The sequence below is a fragment of the Drosophila sulfurigaster genome, chromosome 2R, assembly GCF_023558435.1.
Source record: "Drosophila sulfurigaster albostrigata strain 15112-1811.04 chromosome 2R, ASM2355843v2, whole genome shotgun sequence".
Lineage (NCBI taxonomy): Eukaryota > Metazoa > Arthropoda > Insecta > Diptera > Drosophilidae > Drosophila > Drosophila sulfurigaster.
This window is the reverse complement of record NC_084882.1, coordinates 18,802,086-18,819,654: the sequence shown is the minus strand read 5'-3', so window position 1 is coordinate 18,819,654 and position 17,569 is coordinate 18,802,086. Positions and strand designations below refer to the sequence as shown.

The 17,569-nt window shown below is 38.5% G+C and overlaps 2 protein-coding genes and 2 non-coding genes across 8 annotated transcripts; 1 reads left to right on the top strand and 3 right to left on the bottom strand.

Annotated features, from left to right (window-relative positions):
• Window positions 1–9,962: 9,962 nt before the first annotated feature.
• LOC133838710 (uncharacterized) lies at window positions 9,963–17,553 on the bottom strand. 3 transcript variants are annotated; one of them, XM_062269901.1, is made up of 2 exons: window positions 17,429–17,553; window positions 9,963–10,822 (listed from the first exon to the last, which is right to left on the bottom strand). In XM_062269901.1, the coding sequence occupies exon 2, from the start codon at window positions 10,792–10,794 to the stop codon at window positions 10,039–10,041; it is 756 nt and encodes a 251-aa protein (XP_062125885.1). In that variant the 5' UTR covers window positions 10,795–10,822; window positions 17,429–17,553; the 3' UTR covers window positions 9,963–10,038. The 3 variants fall into 3 exon arrangements, with proteins under 3 accessions (XP_062125885.1, XP_062125886.1, XP_062125887.1); XM_062269902.1 differs by lacking the exon at window positions 17,429–17,553 and adding an exon at window positions 15,342–15,489; XM_062269903.1 differs by lacking the exon at window positions 17,429–17,553 and adding an exon at window positions 13,148–13,293.
• Window positions 11,236–11,309, bottom strand: Trnai-aau (transfer RNA isoleucine (anticodon AAU)). Its single transcript has one exon. It is a non-coding gene; the product is annotated as a tRNA-Ile (tRNA).
• On the bottom strand, window positions 12,022–12,092 carry Trnag-gcc (transfer RNA glycine (anticodon GCC)). Its single transcript has one exon. It is a non-coding gene; the product is annotated as a tRNA-Gly (tRNA).
• Window positions 13,434–17,181, top strand: LOC133838709 (mitochondrial dicarboxylate carrier-like). 3 transcript variants are annotated; one of them, XM_062269900.1, is made up of 3 exons: window positions 13,434–13,550; window positions 16,070–16,477; window positions 16,551–17,181. In XM_062269900.1, the coding sequence occupies exons 2-3, from the start codon at window positions 16,083–16,085 to the stop codon at window positions 17,008–17,010; spliced, it is 855 nt and encodes a 284-aa protein (XP_062125884.1). In that variant the 5' UTR covers window positions 13,434–13,550; window positions 16,070–16,082; the 3' UTR covers window positions 17,011–17,181. The 3 variants fall into 3 exon arrangements, with proteins under 3 accessions (XP_062125884.1, XP_062125882.1, XP_062125883.1); XM_062269898.1 differs by having other exon boundaries at window positions 13,478–13,769; XM_062269899.1 differs by lacking the exon at window positions 13,434–13,550 and adding an exon at window positions 15,835–15,981.
• Window positions 17,554–17,569: the final 16 nt, after the last annotated feature.

Sequence of the window (17,569 nt, the reverse complement as noted above, 5' to 3'; positions counted from 1 at the left end):
GAAATGTAAATGAATAATAAATTAATTTCAGTCGCTATAAAATTCGTTTGATATTGACAACAATCGGTTGCCCATGGAGTCCCTGATATATATGTATAGCGGACTTAGAGCACTCTGTCAACCACAAATTAACATAAATTTTAACATTCAACTAACGAAATTGACTTATTGTCCGCAATTTGGCGGTGTGTTGCGGTGTGGCCACCATTGCATTTCGTTGTGGGGAGAATTGTGCATAAATTTCATGGTAGAAAAGCCACACAAATTAAATAGCCAACAATTGGCATTGCAACAAAGCATTTCAGTTATTTCGGCCGACAACAACGAGAAAAAAAAAAAAAGGTTAATAACGTAAAGCCAGACGCGGTCTAGGACTCGGGTCGCTCGTTAAAAGCGACATGTGTCTGCATATCTCATTGCAGGACATGTGGGAAACATCCGTTTTACAAATGGCACACACAAAGAAGACATCAAAATACACGCAAGGAATCCGTTGCCAGCTGTTGGCTGTTGGTTGTTGGCTGCTTGCTGTTGCCTGGTTGCTGTTAGCTGTTAGCCGTTAACAGTTGACATGTCCCGTATAGGGCTATTGGGCACGTATCTTACGGTCTGTTGGCGCAACAGCATGTGGCAAGAAGGAAACTCAATCTTTCGGCTCCAGTCAGTCTGAAGTTGCGTTCAATTGTAATCCTTCAGATACATTTAGTTTAGCCACTGTGGGTCATACTTACATCGATCTAAAGACGATGCTAATTGAAATGATTTGGGTACGCACTGGGGCTGAAGTCGATGCTGTCGTCTGTGCGTTTGTTTGTGCATTGGAGCGACAACTGATGAGCTTCAGTTTCAGATTCAGTTTCAGTTTCAGCTTCAGCGAAATGCAATGGGAGAAGAAAAACGAGACTGAGACCTTGACGCAAGCACTACAAATGAGCAGCAAATCCCATTAAATTTATTACAATCTCTGCAGCTCACAAATCTGGCTGTCAGACAGCGATGACAATATTTAAGGTGATTTTTTCAGCTATTGTTCTACGCTTGTAATGCAAATTGTATATATGATAACTACTTGCTGAGGCAAAAGGTAAAAGTTAAAGGTCCCATACGTCATATGACCTTTTCATTGGCAGGCACATCGCCGACGTCGTCGCGTCGTCGAAGGAGCCACAAATCAAGTGCAGGCAGCAAAAAACAAAAAAAAAATAAAACCGAAGCAAACTGCCACATAAATAGCTCACGCCCATGTCTACGTCGCACGCCCACATTTAAAATACTCATACTTAATGCATAAATCAATGCTAAACAAGCTAAGGCAGAGCACAAAAACCAAACGCCTCAAAGTATGCTACACTTTCTGCGCATTATGCAATATTTATCGAAGCGGCAACAGCAACGGTAAATGAAAATTAAAACAACATGAAGCATGGAGCATTCGAAATGAGGCATAACTTTTGAAGTAAACAGGCAGACTCAAGACAATACTACAGTCACAATGCGCAAATGAAAGGAAAATAACAAATAGTCAACATCAACAATTGGCATCAATTGAAAATACAAATGTTCTCACGCAATCCCCGGACTTGATTTATGCGCCAAGCAAGACGACTTCATGTTACTAGCAGCGCAGTCTTAGTCCTACAAAAGCCATACAGCATTTGCTCAAATTACTTGAAGCAATAAATAAACTATAATTGGGAAACCAATAAACAGTAGTAGTAATGAATATTATTTACCACACGATGTAAATTATACAGTAAGCATCGTAAATTTATAATGAAATTGATAATTAGAATAAGAAATAAGAATATCGATAGTTTAAAAAAAAAAAATACATGATATCGATATAAATAAAAAGAAGGAAAGAATTCTTGTATCGAAAAAGTGAGATCGCAGACAAAATAAAAAAATATAAATAAAATTATTATTTCACTTAAAGTCTTTTTAAATGTCAAGACTTTAATTTACATAAAAAAGAGAAAACTTAAACCATATTAATAGAAAAAAATATATCTTTAAATATATTTTCAAATATATCACTATTAAATTTACTTACGAAATAGAAAACTTTCACAAGATTCGTAGTGAAATGCTCTCTTTTAAAATATTATATACAGCTACTGCAATGCATACTTCATGTTTCCTCTTGGCAGTCTTTTAATTAAATCATTTGTGCGAGTCGAGATGTAATTCTGGATGAGCTCATTTCATGAGCCACCCTGACAGTAATGCAATGATTTAATTGCAACTAGGGGCCACAAGCCACGTGGCAGGTATCCAGATGCGGAAAGCTCCTTAGCTCTGCTCATCAGGCGTTGCGACGCCTTGTTAACCACACATGCTGAGCACACACGCACACACACTGACAGAACAATGCACAGTTCGTAAATTAGGCGGATAAGTAAGCGCAACGAAATGTGGCAAGTGCCACACAGAACCACCAAGATACGAGCATGCCAAGACAATTGAGGGCCACAGCCTGATGAATGGGCAACTACTGCACGTTGGCTATCGCAGTTGAAGAAGGAGAAGTAGCCAAGGACATTCAGTGTCTGTATTTTCCAGCATCTTTTTCCCCCTGAAGGAAAGTGAATTGCACGCGGGGAAATTGGAAAACTGTGCGTCGGCTATGTATATTTTAAGCGAATTTATTGCAACTTCTGGCACTTGTGGCATGCGCTAAATGAACATTCAACTCTGTATCTTCCTTTGTTACAACTGAGTGCATGTCGAGGGTCATGAGGATTGTTTTACTAACTTCAATAAAAAGAAAACATTGTTCTAAAAATAGAATTTTCAACAAAATATTTTGAAGTTCTAATTAATATAAATTAGAAATCTTACTCCAAAATCAATTAAATGAATTACTTTGACAATATTGTGCTTAAAATAGAATTTTCAAGTCTTTGGAGAAAAAGGGTTTCAAACTCTTATTAATACAAATTAGAAATATTACCAAGAGATTAACCGCCCTCCTTGTAATTTGAGCTTTATCGTGGGAGTAGAACAAACAGCATGTTGCACACACACAATTTCCAGAGTTTACTTTTTATGGCTACAGTGCGTAAGCTTTGACACTTCTCAGCCAGAGCGTTGGTGTTGCCATCGTCTTCGGTTAACTTCAGTCCAGCAACTTCAGTCAGACGTAGTCAGTGCTTGGAATCCACAAAAAAAATTTACATAATTTTGTGTTAATTGAAAAAGTTTTCGTTGGCCAGAAATGTATATACGACGAGTATTGAGAACACCAAAGCATAAAAAAATCAAGCAGCAACATGAACTTCAAGCTGCTTAAAATACGACTGAAAACGCTGTGATTAATTCTGAAACTGAGCCACAAAACGTTTCATTAAATACCCTCTATAAAAGGCAGCTGTTAAGAGGGATATTAAAAAATCACGTATACGTTAAAATCAAGTATTCGATTTTATTGCTATAAGACTTTCTATTGTTTAGTGTTATGTAGGAATATATTTAGAGGGTATCGTTAAGCTATCGATTATAATATTACTCTCAATTTCATGACCTTTAATTGAGTAAGGGGAAACTCTCTTTTCATTTAAAAATAAAAATAGCAAATTTTATCAATCTGCCCTGAAGATATTTCCTGCCGAGGTATCTCCAAGTCAATATCCTTTGTTACTTTGGCATTTGGCTTTAATCCAAAGGAGTCAAGCCGCCTCGTGTTCGTTTTAGCCAAGTTGGCTGCACGTTTAAGTTATGTCGTAGAATTCAGCAATTATTTTAGCTGTGTGCGTGAGTTGCGTATATTTGTTTGTATGTCTGTGAGTGTGTGTGTCCACGTGCTAGTGTTTATGCTAAGAGGGCTGATGGGGCGTGTCGAGTTTGTGGTTTTATGTTTCATGTGGTCTAGCAACAACAACTACAACATCAACAACAACAAGTTTCAGCTACATAACAGAGCCACAACAGTCACAGTAACGACAACAAGTTGCTTTCGCAGTCACATTTTGACGGCACATTTTATATAATTTGATGATTTCATTAAATAAATTGTCCTACGGGAAACCGGCATCTTCATCCGTCGTTGTGCTTGCGATGGTGCGTGCTTTGGCTCGGCTCGTGTTGCTACTTTGGGCATTGCTACTTTGGCCTAATGAAAACTGTTGCGAGAAATAATTAAAATTAGTGCAAACAACAGCTTGCGGTCAATACACGTACCTGAATGATATTGTCGAGCAACAGCAACAGCTACAGCTACAGCTTCGATAGCGACAGCTACAGTTACAGCTTAAGATTTGAGAGCGCTAGAGTTCCTCTTTTGCTGTGGTTTCGCTTTGGCAAACAAAAATAAATGACGATAAGAGCCACGATTGAGATTACCCACCTGTTGCCAGCGGTTGGCTTTAATCTGCTTTAATGCTTTCTATTGTCAAACGTGGCATAGGCAAACGTTGTCAGTCCCTTTATGAAAGTGAATATGTTGCTCGCGACTGCTGACAGTACATTTAGACATATGTTTTACGTTGTGCCTGGATGTGAGTTGTAGAGATGAACGCGTGTTGAATTCCCTTTGGCATGCCGGTGTCAGAACTTTCATCAAAGCGCACGAGAAAGTTATAAATAATTTCGATATTGACTTGCATTTCAGTTCGCAAATCACAATACTTACTTTATATATATAAATAATACTACAATATATAGGATGAACAATAATATGCTTTGAATCCAACACGACTCACGACAAGCAACGCGATACGTGCAACACGTTCGCATTGAGGCGTTTAACTGTGGGCGTGACTTGTGTGTGAGTGTGTGTGTTTGGCAGTGTTTACTTTTTGGCACATGTGTTGATGTTTTGTTGTCACTACCACATTGTTGCTCTTTGCCCTTTGGCTAAAGCGAAAGCCAAGGAACCTTCATTCAGTGAGCTCGTTGAACGCCCATTTCCCGCCCACAGAGCCCAGAGCTGGAGCTGTGCGCGAAAATTTACTGCAATGGCAAAGTTTTTAGCAAAATTACAGCAATAAACTTGGCTAGCAGTGTCAGCACAAGGCAAATTAGCAAAAGAGTCTAGCACTAAGACATAGTATGAAAGAGAGATGGGGGGAAATGGGGGCAGAGAGTGACAGGGACTAGGTGTAATTAAACGTATTAGTTGGCGCATATTTTGCTCTCTGTTCCCATTCCTTCACTAGGGCACCATGAAATGCAAATCTTTGGGTCAGCCATTATCATTACCAGGGATATACGAGCATAAGTCAACGCCTATTCGGTCTGCACTCGGAAGTGAAGGATTCAACTGCCATTTAAGTCGTATTATACGGCTGAAAACAAATCTAAAAGACAGACAAAGACTAAGTTTTTATGAAGGGCGTAAGCTGCAATTTGTACTCGATTTTAAATTAAATAAAGTTAAATTTATTTGCTTAGATAAAAAAAGATTATTTGAAATTTTGTCTTCAAATTCCTTGAACTTCTTCAAAATATTGTTCACCTAAAGTCCGAAGTTTAATGCGGGTTTCGGACGAAAATATAACATTTCTTTCACTTTACTCGCATTTCAAACTCTCGTTATCAGGGTCGCAGGTATTGCACTGTGGGGTAAATGTTTAAGAAATTTAAAAAAAGTTCAATCATTGAAATATGTATATGTTTAAAGTAAGGTAACATATTTTGAGGCTGGTACATTATATGAAATTCTTTCTTTATTTTCATTATTATTTTTTAAATTATAATGTTCATTTATAAATATTTCGATATGAAGAATATTTGCTTAACTATATATAAAAATCAAAGAAATGTTAAAACAACTTAATAAGAAATTCACAATATCAATCTAAAATTATATAAAAAAAAATAATAATATCGGCTATCTATTTTCAAAAAGAACACATTCAACAAACATACTGAAAACAAGACTACAAAAATATACCGAAGATTATATTTGGTATAGGGGATATCGTAGTATATTCAAAATATACCATAAACTAAAAAATATACCAGATTATCAGCCAAATCAACTAAGATCCATTTTGCAGTAAGTCTTTTCTTGATGTACAAAAGTATTCCTTGGTTAATACCTGAGAAAGAAAATAAGTAATTGGTTTAAGTAGTTTAGTTAAACAAGTTTACTAATTAATACCAAATTCTTGACCCCACAGTACATTGTATTGCACACCAGCAGGATATGTAGATACTCAGTGCATTTATACATTTCAATGAGCCAAGGACAGCCAACATATAACGGGTCAATACTTATGTTCGCACTCATATCGTTGACAATAAATTCTATTCATAACATTCCAAACACTTGGCACGTTCGGTTTGCAGTGCCACTTACCGCTTGCCCTTTACTTTTTTGCGTGTAATCAGATGACGACAACAAATATCTGGTCATCTTTATGGCAAAGTAATAAAAAAGAATTCCAGCAAATAAAGTAAAGTAACAACAACAACAACAACAACACTCATTGCAATTCACTGTAAACGAGCGAACACAACATGAACAACACTTCCCCCATATCCACCACATTGTTCATTCCTCATCTCTGGTGAATCCCATTTTATGGTCTAGTATATCGACCCATGGACCAAGCTGTCACTTTGACTACGCACCCGCACATAGAAATTGTGCCTGCAAAACTAGGAAAAGCTCACACACAATCTCATCGAAAGATTTTCACGCTATTAAGTCGAAATTTCATTTAGGCCTTCGCGTAGGTGTGAAATAAAAGCCACACTTAACACCAACGAGTTGTTAACCAAATTCACGCCTACAGATAATGTTCAAGCCGCGACCTCGTTTCCCATTTTCCCTGTTCACAAAAATTGTCATAGAGCGTTGGTGAGCGTTTTGCTTGCCTGTTGAAACCCATACCAATCGAAAAATTGATGGCAAAGTGGTGCTCAAGGTTGTCGCATCTGAATTGGAAAGCCATAAACTGCGCAGCGGTCGGGTGTCAAATGTTGCGTATACGCAGCGTAATCAATTTGAATGTTTTTTTGGGTTTATCAGCTGCTCAACTGCCTGCCTGCTTGCCTGCTTTCCTGCTGTGCTGTACGCTGAGCGCCTGTTTGTTTTGAAGATGCGGCACTCACAATTGGGAATTAGTTAGTCTAATGAAAACAAATTATGTGCTTCCAACCGTTACCACAAATGAAAGTCAATTTAAATTTTTGGCTTTCAGGAAAAATGTGCGCATCGTTGAGCGCTGCTCATTGAAATGCACGTTAGCGCTGAAATGTTTTCCTAATTGTTTAGCGGGAAACGGAACAAAATAAAATGTCATGCAATAAACACGGCGACGAAACGTTCATTAGTTGCACTCAATTGTCAGTGTGTGTGTGTGTGTGTGCGCTTGAGGGACACTCGACAATTGCAGAGTTTGTGCTACCCTCAAAAAAATTGTCCCCCTATCTCAATGCAAATTTGGGTGGCAAATTCAATTATACAAAAGAAGAAAAATGTAAAATAAGCATAGAAAGCGCAACGGAAAATTGAATTAAACACATGGCGGCAAGTGATGAAATACGAGGACAGACAAAGTTCTCTATATCACATTTCTAATTTATTTTAAGCACAATAAATTGTGTGGAGATTCAACAAATTTAAGAAGTCGTAATTTTGAATAATTTAAAGCCAAAAATGTCAAGTACCTCTTAAATAACTCGATTTCATTTTTGTATTACATATAAGAAAATGTTCTAATGAAAATTTAATACTGCATAAATTCTTGATGGTATGAAAATGAATTGCTGAAAGCGAGAATACTTAAGAAATCTGCACACGTATCACAAATACATGCCCATCGGCATACACGTAAATATTTCAAATCGACTTTAAATCGCTTTAATATTGCAAATTTGAAATTTATTTGCCACGCAGACATGAACTTGCTGTGGTTTAAGACCTTGGAGAAAACTCTTGTTGCTGGTTTTTGGTTTGGTTGTTTATCCATCCATTTAGCAGCGCGAGCTGAAGCTGAAGTTGAAGCTGAATTCAAAAACCCTTTTTAGCTTAAGCAATTCAAGCCGCAAATCAAATAAATAAACTCGTCGCGTAAGAAGCTAACTCAAAAACCTTTTAGCCGAACAGACTTTAAAGCGAAATCGCGACAGTTAAATAAATATTACGCATACGCCATGTTATGGTGACAACAAAACATGAATACGTATTATGCGTATGTGTGATGCCAACGCAAGCGACGCCATGACGATAAAAATCGAAAGATATGATACGAGACTATCAGCTGTCGAGTAACAAAAACAACATTTGCCACCAAAAAAAAGAAGAAAAGAACTTAAAATATTGATGGGGTTGGCGAGAGAGTGTGTGTGTGTGTGTGTGTGTGTGTGTGTGCTTTTAAGAGCTTCGTTTGCTTGGTCATTGTACTCGATCTCGTTGCTAGCCTGAACCGCACTAATATGCCGTTATTATCATTGATGAAAGGGCAGCCAGCCGAGTCAACTTTATGAGGGCCGCGTCCATTTTCGGCCTACATACAACACATATGCGAATAAATTTGTGACATGCGTTGTTTTTTTTGTGTGTTTTTTGTACTGCAAGATGATGATGCCATTGTCACAGAATCAGCCTCTGTGTGTGTGTGTGTGTGGGTTGGTGTGTTTTTTGTGTGTGCTGCATGCGAATCGGACATAAATATTTTCCAGGCAACGCGGCCCGAAAGTATGCAACGAAATTGTCGACACACATATGAAATTGCCCCAACACTGTCATTAACTCGGCTAGCGAACCATCACAAATTGTTAGCTACACTCGTGGCGCCTTATCAAAAGCGAAAACTTCTCGTGAACTTCATCTTTGTCAAGAATTTATTAGCATTGCATAAATAAAAATACAATTATGTATATCTTGTGCTAGTTGCGCTATGCTTTTCATTTTGATGTGACCCCGAAACGGAAGCAAACTGACTGAAAAACAATCTTAAAGCACATACAACCATGCCACATGGCACATTTCCGTTCTGTTTCCCTCTCCTCTCCGCACTCCCCTTAGAGTGCTTCTTTCGTTTCGCAAGCCATTTCAAATTGGCACACGTTTCCGTTCCATGGAAGCCATGTTTAAAGCATATTTTTTATCATGTATAAATAGTTGTGGGCGATGCAGAGCTTGGCACAATTTAGCTTTAATCTTCAATTTATTCAGCCATTGCTCCTCGCATCAAAAAACATTTATGCAATTAATTAAATCAGTGGTTCAACTTCTGCAGGAAGTCTCCCCATTAATGGAAAGAATGTTAAAAGGCAAAACATCCGTTTTGCACTTTAAGTTCAACAAGTTTAAAGTTTACCGAGATTTCAAGTGATATCTTCAGGACATATTACAAAGATTTGTATTCTATGCCAAATGAATGTAAATGTATTTGTCCATGGCTCGTTTAATGGGGCGCACAACTTTTCTAAACTGTTTAAAAATGACAACGCTTTGCATACTTGTATTGGAAATTAACGCTTTTCGCAAAACCAGACACAAACTTCGTCAGCTTGGGGGCGGTTTATTTATTTATTTTTTTTTTTTGCGTTGTGTGTTGCTCTCTCTCTAAAATTCAATATGCCTTTTTTTATGGTCTATGATAAAATTGATGCCACTGCCCCTGCTCCTGCTTTAAGTATATTGTGCGGTCGCTGAGCCTGAAGGACATTTGAACTTCGCTGGACAATGTTTTCGTATACTTTGGCTGAACTGGTTTCTGATGCGGCTGCTGTAAAGTCATGACCAGACATGAATTCATCATTATTTGTTCATCAATGTGCGGGCAGCTGGCGTGACGTCAACAGATGTGAATACAACGAAAAGGACAACGCAATTAGAAACAGAACGTATAAACTAACAAACACCAGATGTTATTGGCACATGACATTCGATAGACACTGGCAGGCCACACACACACACATACACAAAGTGGTAACAAGTGTTGAAAACATTTTCAAGCATTTCAATCAAACGCCATTGCTTCTTACTTCTTTATAATCGAAATGCATTCTTAATTAATGTGTATATAAAAATGGCTTTAATAAATTTTCGTACAAAAGTAGCAGCAAAACGAGGGCGGCAACTTAAACTTTAACGCCAATCTCGCCGGGATTGAATATCTTGACATTGCGATCGTTGACCTTATAGAGCACCTCCTTGCGTGACTGCTCGCAGGCATAGCTGCCCTCGTCGAGCACTCGCTCGATGAGCAGCTTGCCATCGACCTCACGGAAGACGCCGCTCTTGAGACGCAGCACCTGGATGCGCACATTGCCCAATTTGGCCACATTGTCGTCTGTCAGCTGATGGATGTCGCTGTTGCTTAGCTTCGTGATGACAGTCAGATTCTCGTGCTCTTTGGCCAGGGCAGCCAGAGACTGACAGAATTGTTGCACATGCAACTTGCTGGCACCCAAATTGAAAAGAATTGACAGATTGTCAATCAGTATGGTGTAACTGGTGCGATTGGCATAATTGTTGGCCAATTGCGTGCGTATGTCCTCGATGAGCTGCTCCGTAAGGGTCAATTCATCCGATGACCGCAGCCACTTGCAGTCGAGTCCTTGCTGGGCCATATCGCTCAACACATCGATGACATTCAGAGTTTTACCCAGAAAGATATTCGAGTTGTATCCAAGACGCATGCCAGCATTGAAGTAATGCTGATAATGATGCTGCAAGCAGATGAGGAGTGTGCCCGCATTCGAGATGCGTAGACGTTGTCCCAGAATGCAGCTGATCAGAAAGCTGCCGTCCACATTCGATTCCTCGCTGATGTGCACAAAGCCGGGCAACTTCTGCTCATTCAATCCGCAGGCGAGCAGCACTGAGGTGGCCATAATGTTGACAAATCGTGCAAAAAGGGCGCTGCAATGCAAACAACAAAGAAACAACTCAAGTGAATACGTTTAGTCAATTTATAAATGCCATAAAGTGTATACTCAATTAATTAGCAGCGCAATATTCGGCGTTGCTGACAGCCGTCGGCCGACGGGTCACGTGCAGCCAGCCAGCCTAAGTTCAGGACACTTCACTTGACCAGCGGCAACGGCGTCAGACTATTGACTTTTTTCTTATTTTATTTATTTACTTGCCCCGCTTCGGTAAGCTGGAATGGTAAACATTTTCATTTTGTCACTTCATCATGGCTGTCAGCCACACACTTGGCCAATAACCCAGCAATCAATGAAAGTGAAGCGTACTCAATATAAATTTATTATCAAAAAAAAAACAATTCTTTATAAGAAAAAATTAAAAAAAAAAAAAAAAAATTTGAGAAGTGGCCCATGAGGGGATCGAACCCGCGACCTTCGCGTTATTAGCACGACGCTCTAACCAGCTGAGCTAATGGGCCGTTGAATTTGACGTCGCCAACTGACAATTTGTACCCTGCCTACACACAACATAAAAGCTCTTTATAAAGCTTTCAAACATTTGCCTTTATCCAGCTAGTGTAAATATTTATATTTGGAAAATATGTCTATGATTAGTAATTTATTTTTAGTAGTAGTATAGTTTTATTCCTAATTTCTTCCGGCTTGTTTATGACGTCTAAGATACGACGTGTATTATTGAATTGTATCAATACAAACAAAAGAAAAATCACCACTTAAAATAATTTTAATTTTAATAATTTTTTCATCTCTCCATTTGAATTGCATTGTACAGAAGAAATTAATAGGTAGTGAGTATAGATATTGCGAATATAATTATAGAATTGCCAAGATAAATTAATCTTAAAAAAAATTGTGAAAAATTTTGCATTGATGCCGTTAAGCCTTGGTTGGATTGCCAGTACGTTTTAGCGGCAAAGCCTTTTTGAACTCAACCTAGTTTCTAATTTAAAAAATTAGTTTCAAATTTGAATATTTTTAAGAAAATGAAAAGGTAAACTGAATTTAACGCGATCTTCAAAAGAACTGGCTACCGAGGACAAGTCTAATGAATGATGATGAGTGTAGTTCTTTATTTGCAAACCAAAAAATATTAAAAAGCAAAATAAATGTGTAAGCAAAAATGTAAATAAATAAAAGCAAAAAATCGAAAACCCAAAAAAAAAATCTAGTTGCATCGGCCGGGAATCGAACCCGGGCCGCCCGCGTGGCAGGCGAGCATTCTACCACTGAACCACCGATGCTTGAATGCCAAAGTCTCCAAGCTTCGAAGACACAAAACTAAAGTGTGAGACTCGCAACATTCACACTGATAGCCGAATTGATTAATCAAATTCTACTTCGGATGAAGCAAATTGAATCTCTGTTTATTGCTTTTATATTAAGAATAGAACAGCTAATGAGAATAAATGTTGTCGTCAAACATGTTGCTGCATTTCACATTATGCAAGCAAATATTAAAATATTTTAATATCGCAATTTGCTTTTGGAATTATCTTCAAAGCTACTTCCACACCCAATCTCTGCCTTAGCAACACAATGCGCTAAGTGTAAACTCCCGCTCGGCAATCGAATTTAAAAAGTAAGTATTTGCAGTGCAAACTAATTGTGAATTAACAAAGCCAACATTCTAATTAAACCTTGACTCTCAATGTGCATTGCACCCATATAAGAACATTGCAACAGTTCACATTACGAACATAATAATTAAAACTTATTGCGTCAATGGACATTAAATTGAAATGAACTCATTATACATATGTACATTCGTTCAACTGGCGCCTGATCGGTGGGTAATTTGCCCAGCACATGGCCAATCGAGGCCGGCCAAATTATGTGGTTAATTACATAAAGGGCATTTCAAATACATAATTTCAGCAATCTTAAGCAAAAAAGAAAAGGGTGAGCGACTAGCTAATTCCCTGACAAAAATTTAAAAAGTATGCGGTCCAGAGAAATTAAATAGTTAAAATACTCATTCGATTCCAAAGTATTATGAAATAGCAAAGGTCGGTCAAAAACCATATGACACAATTCGCTATTAGAACTTTCAACCCACATACACATACAGCATAGACCTGCTAGTGTGTAGTGTATAAGAAATTAGTGTGCAAAATTTGCTGAGTGTACGATTTGATTTGTACCGTTCTGGAGCGATTACAAAGCAGATAGTGTACAATAATTCCATAAACATTGTAGTTGTACAATGGAATCACAAATACACAAATACTCGTACACACATCAAGCAAACAAATCAACTGCGAGCGGACGAAGGTTAAAATGTAAAAAAAGCTCTCACCAATTTATGTTTGCTTATTCACGCGCTCCCGTTCGTTCACTCTCTTTCTCTCAAACGCTCTAACTCACGGCTCGGCCGTTGCTCTCGCACTTGATGGATAGAACTGCTACGCTACCGGAGAGTGTCTGACAACTGTCTAACTTAAGCCGATCCCATCACACTTCTGCGACATTTGCGAAGTGTGCTCGCCTTGACCGCGCTGTCACTTAAGCGGCGATAAAACATAAACCCCCAAGCCAAACATTTCGCCGAGAGAGAGAAAGAGAGTCAGCCGTCTAACTATAGCCGAAGCTCACTGGCCGGCTGCTTCGTCCACTCAACAACTGACGATCAGTACGATTTGTGTGCTCAACCGACAACGTCGTGCTGCCAGCCTGCCTGACTTGTTCCAGCAGAAAAGAGAGTAAGAAAACCCGGCAAAGAAGGCCCATTACCCCAGACCAGTTTTCGCTGTGGTAATGACGCGCTGAAGTTGTATTCCTCCCTGTCCCTCTCTCTCGCGCGCGTGTGTGTGTGTGTTTAACAACTGTGCGTGGTCTGCGCGTGTATCGGTGTTGCCAAAAATATAAAACAAAATTAGTAGCAAAATAACAACAAACGACGCCTGCGTTTCTTTTTCAAGGTAAAGTTTCCAACAGATGCCCGGAATATTACAAAACCAATTGCTGCGATATTTACATGCTGATTTACATACTTGTGCTCAGTGCAATATTCAATTAAACCTTTTAGTGTTAAATGCACTTGATGAGACAAATACTACCAGACTTAGTCTGATAATAAATTGCGAGAGAAATCATGGAAATATCACGCGATGTTTCGTGATCTATGGGTGCAAAATGTGTCCGCTCCTCAGTCAGCTGTTCATATCAGGCTTTATGTCCAGCTACATATGTGTGTGTGAGTGTGTGTGTGATTATATGGGCGCAATCATACATACTCTTTTTTGGGGGCGCGACTGCTTTAGCATTGAATTATACACATTCATAAATATGTATATATGTGGATCATGTGATGCTTGTTTTGATACGTTTTAATAAGAGGACTTTGAACAAGCCGATTAAATTTATGATCAGATAAAAAACAAGTCAAAATACAGTAAACATTGCAAGGTAAAATCGTGACTAGCAACACTTTCTTTCATCAAATGATCGTTGAACATTTACGAAACCGTAAAGAAAAAAGAAAAATATGTATATTCTTTCCAGCTACCCAGCATTCGTATACGTAATACTCTCAGATGTACACGCAATTGTTTCAAATATATATTTATAATATATATATGTACAAATGTTAACCTCAGCAGCGAAGGGCAGACATGTAGTATATTTATATGAAAGAAGATTTAAAGAACAAAAAAAGCCGGGTAGGAGCTAATTTTTGGCAAAACAAATACGATTTAAGTGATTTATAGGCTATTTGGGGCACGTGGCATGGTTCACACGTATCTCTACGGAAAATAAATAAATAATAAATAATAAACAATGACAAAACAACATGCGTTCATGTCGTATGCTGCGATTTTCATTTGTATTACATACTGTATGTGTGTGTTATCAATTCACGGGTGAACGCAACAAAATTAAAATTCGATAAGCTGGAGCTGGAGCCAAAAAACCAGCACAACCGGCTCATATTCATGACTAAACAAATAACTACGTACATACATGCAAACATATAGAGGTTAGCAAACAGTTCACAGACGAAACGAATCGAACTTTTAGTATCTTTATAGTGTATTTGATTTCAATTTATTGCTGATACTCTTGTATCGAAGGTGCCAAAAACAAAATTTCCTCTATAAATATAATTTTAGGTCTGGATAAACAAGTGATTTGGGTGTGCCGGTTAATATTTAGATAATACTGAGCAAATTCTTAAGGTACAATATCCATTGCAAATTTACACACACACAAACATGCCCACTTATTTGCATGTGTGCGTAAAAATGCAGGTGCGCAAATGGCTTATCACAATAAAGGCAATTCGGCAAATTCAAGGCGAATAATAAACAGTGCCTTGCACAATGTCAAAGTCAAGTAAAAATAACGGAGAAAATATAAATAATGCATCTTTTTGCATAACGTGTGTTGCGTGTTAATTACAGACAACACTTAATAAATAATTAGAAAAGCTGCGGTGAACTGTAGTTGGTTTTTTTGATTATTACAAATAATTACTCATACACTAAACTCACCAAAACAATTTCTCATGTACCACTAAAGTTTTGTATAATTTCTCTATACACTTAACTCAATTTGAAAGCTTTATAAATTTTTGTCAAAACAACAATATTTGTACTCGAAAGTTTAGAGTGGCTGCATTTCCTCAAGCAGCTGATTGACAAGTGTTGCCACACACCTCGCCTTACCAAGAAGTTTTGTAGATCTGGCAACTTTAACGGCACCAATTTAAAATCAATATATGAAAATGGCGGGAAATACTAAAATTGCTTTTGTTAAAGCCAAAATGAACTTATTTTACAACAAGACCTTTGTCTTGATTAAGATAAATTTGAATTTTGTTATCGCAGAGTAAATGCCACTTTATAATATCCACGAGCATTTGAGATAAGACAAGAGATAAGAAAGACCCAAGACAACAGCTGATAGCGGCATCTCTGTCTGCCGCTAGGGGGCGCCACAGTGGGCGCTTGGGGCCGTCTAAAAGTCGCCATCCTCAGCTGATTTGTGTATATCCTTACGTTTGGATAGTTCCTGCAGAATGGTGCGCGTAGAACGTCGATGACATAACACTTTAAACACCGTGTCCGCGTCTAAAAACGAAAAATGATAACCCACCACAACATAAAGTTTTGATTATCGACTTTTCAAACTGTGCGTAATCAACGCATTAATTAAATTAAAACCCGGCGATAAATAAATATTAGTAATGTAAATGTTTTTCGAAAATTGTCTTTTGCAGCTAACTGAACAAAATGTCCGAGAAACAGGCACGTTGGTACTTCGGTGGCCTCGGCAGTGTGGGTGCGGCATGTGCCACACATCCCTTGGATCTGATCAAGGTCACGCTGCAGACACAACAGGGCAACCTGTCGGTGGTACGATTGATTCCGCAAATCATCAAAGAGCAGGGAGTGCTGGCCTTTTACAATGGCCTCTCCGCATCCATACTGCGTCAGATGACGTATTCCACTACGAGATTTGGTGTCTATGAAGTGGGTAAACAACACATAAACACCGACACATTTGCCGGCAAAATTGGCCTAGCTGGTCTATCGGGTCTAATTGGTGGCATTGTGGGAACACCTGCCGATATGGTCAACGTGCGTATGCAGAACGATGTAAAGTTACCCTTAGAGAAGCGCAGAAAGTAAGTAACCCCAAATTGCAAAACGCCTTTAATGTCAACCTCCTAATGATGATGTCATTTCTTTGGAATACAGCTATAAGCATGGAATTGATGGCCTTATCAAGGTGTATCGCCATGAAGGCGTGCGTAATCTATTCTCCGGCGTAACCACAGCAACTGCCCGTGGCGTTTTCATGACCATTGGCCAAATAGCGTTCTACGATCAGATCAAATCGTATCTGCTGACTACGCCCCACTTCCAGGACAACCTGGTAACGCATTTTACTGCCTCGCTCATGGCCGGCGCTATTGCCACCACATTGACGCAGCCAATGGATGTGCTGAAGACACGCATGATGAATGCCAAGCCGGGCGAATACAATGGCCTGTGGGATGTCATTCGGCACACTGCCAAGCTGGGTCCACTTGGTTTCTTTAAGGGCTATGTGCCGGCATTTGTGCGGTTGGGACCGCAAACGATCTTAACGTTTGTGTTCCTCGAGCAACTGCGTCTGAACTTTGGCTATGAAAAGACTAAGAAATCCAGTCCGTAATCCTAAACATTCCATCTGAGCAGAGGGTGTTGAACTAAATGCTAGATGTTTTAGTTGTAATTAAATAATTGATTAATGCTAATAACTCGTAATAACGAAAATGCTTTTATTGTTGGAAATATATATGTTGTACATTCTTACATACTTGTGTATGCGAATTATAAAATGAAATCTAAAGTTGTTTTATTTAAAAATGTGCCTCAGTATGCCTTATCTATCATATTTGCGTTCAAAACAAGCGGTCAAAATAAATATGGCCAAGTTTACACACCACGGTCAATGTCAATGCCAATCAGAAAGCCGCAATTCAGACTCTGCCACTTGATGCGGCTTACTCGTCAAAATACATTTGCAAATACAATTTGGGACAATGAACTCACCAATCTAAACACTCAATAAGATAACTTCTTTTACTTACTTGGTTGTAGTTTTAAAAATTGGCCTTAATTTACACAAAACAATAAAACTCACACACGTATTTCGTTAATTTGCAATATCAAAACAGCTGTTCGCTTTGGCGCTGCCACCCCATCAGAAAACTCTAACTAAAATATGGCAA

Coding starts and splice junctions, on each gene's coding strand:
- LOC133838710 (XM_062269901.1), bottom strand. CDS start 10,794: ATGGCCACCTCAGTGCTGCTCGCCTGCGGATTGAATGAGCAGAAGTTG.
- LOC133838709 (XM_062269900.1), top strand. CDS start 16,083: ATGTCCGAGAAACAGGCACGTTGGTACTTCGGTGGCCTCGGCAGTGTG. Junction 16,478..16,550: donor CCCTTAGAGAAGCGCAGAAA/GTAAGTAACCCC, acceptor TTTGGAATACAG/CTATAAGCATGGAATTGATG.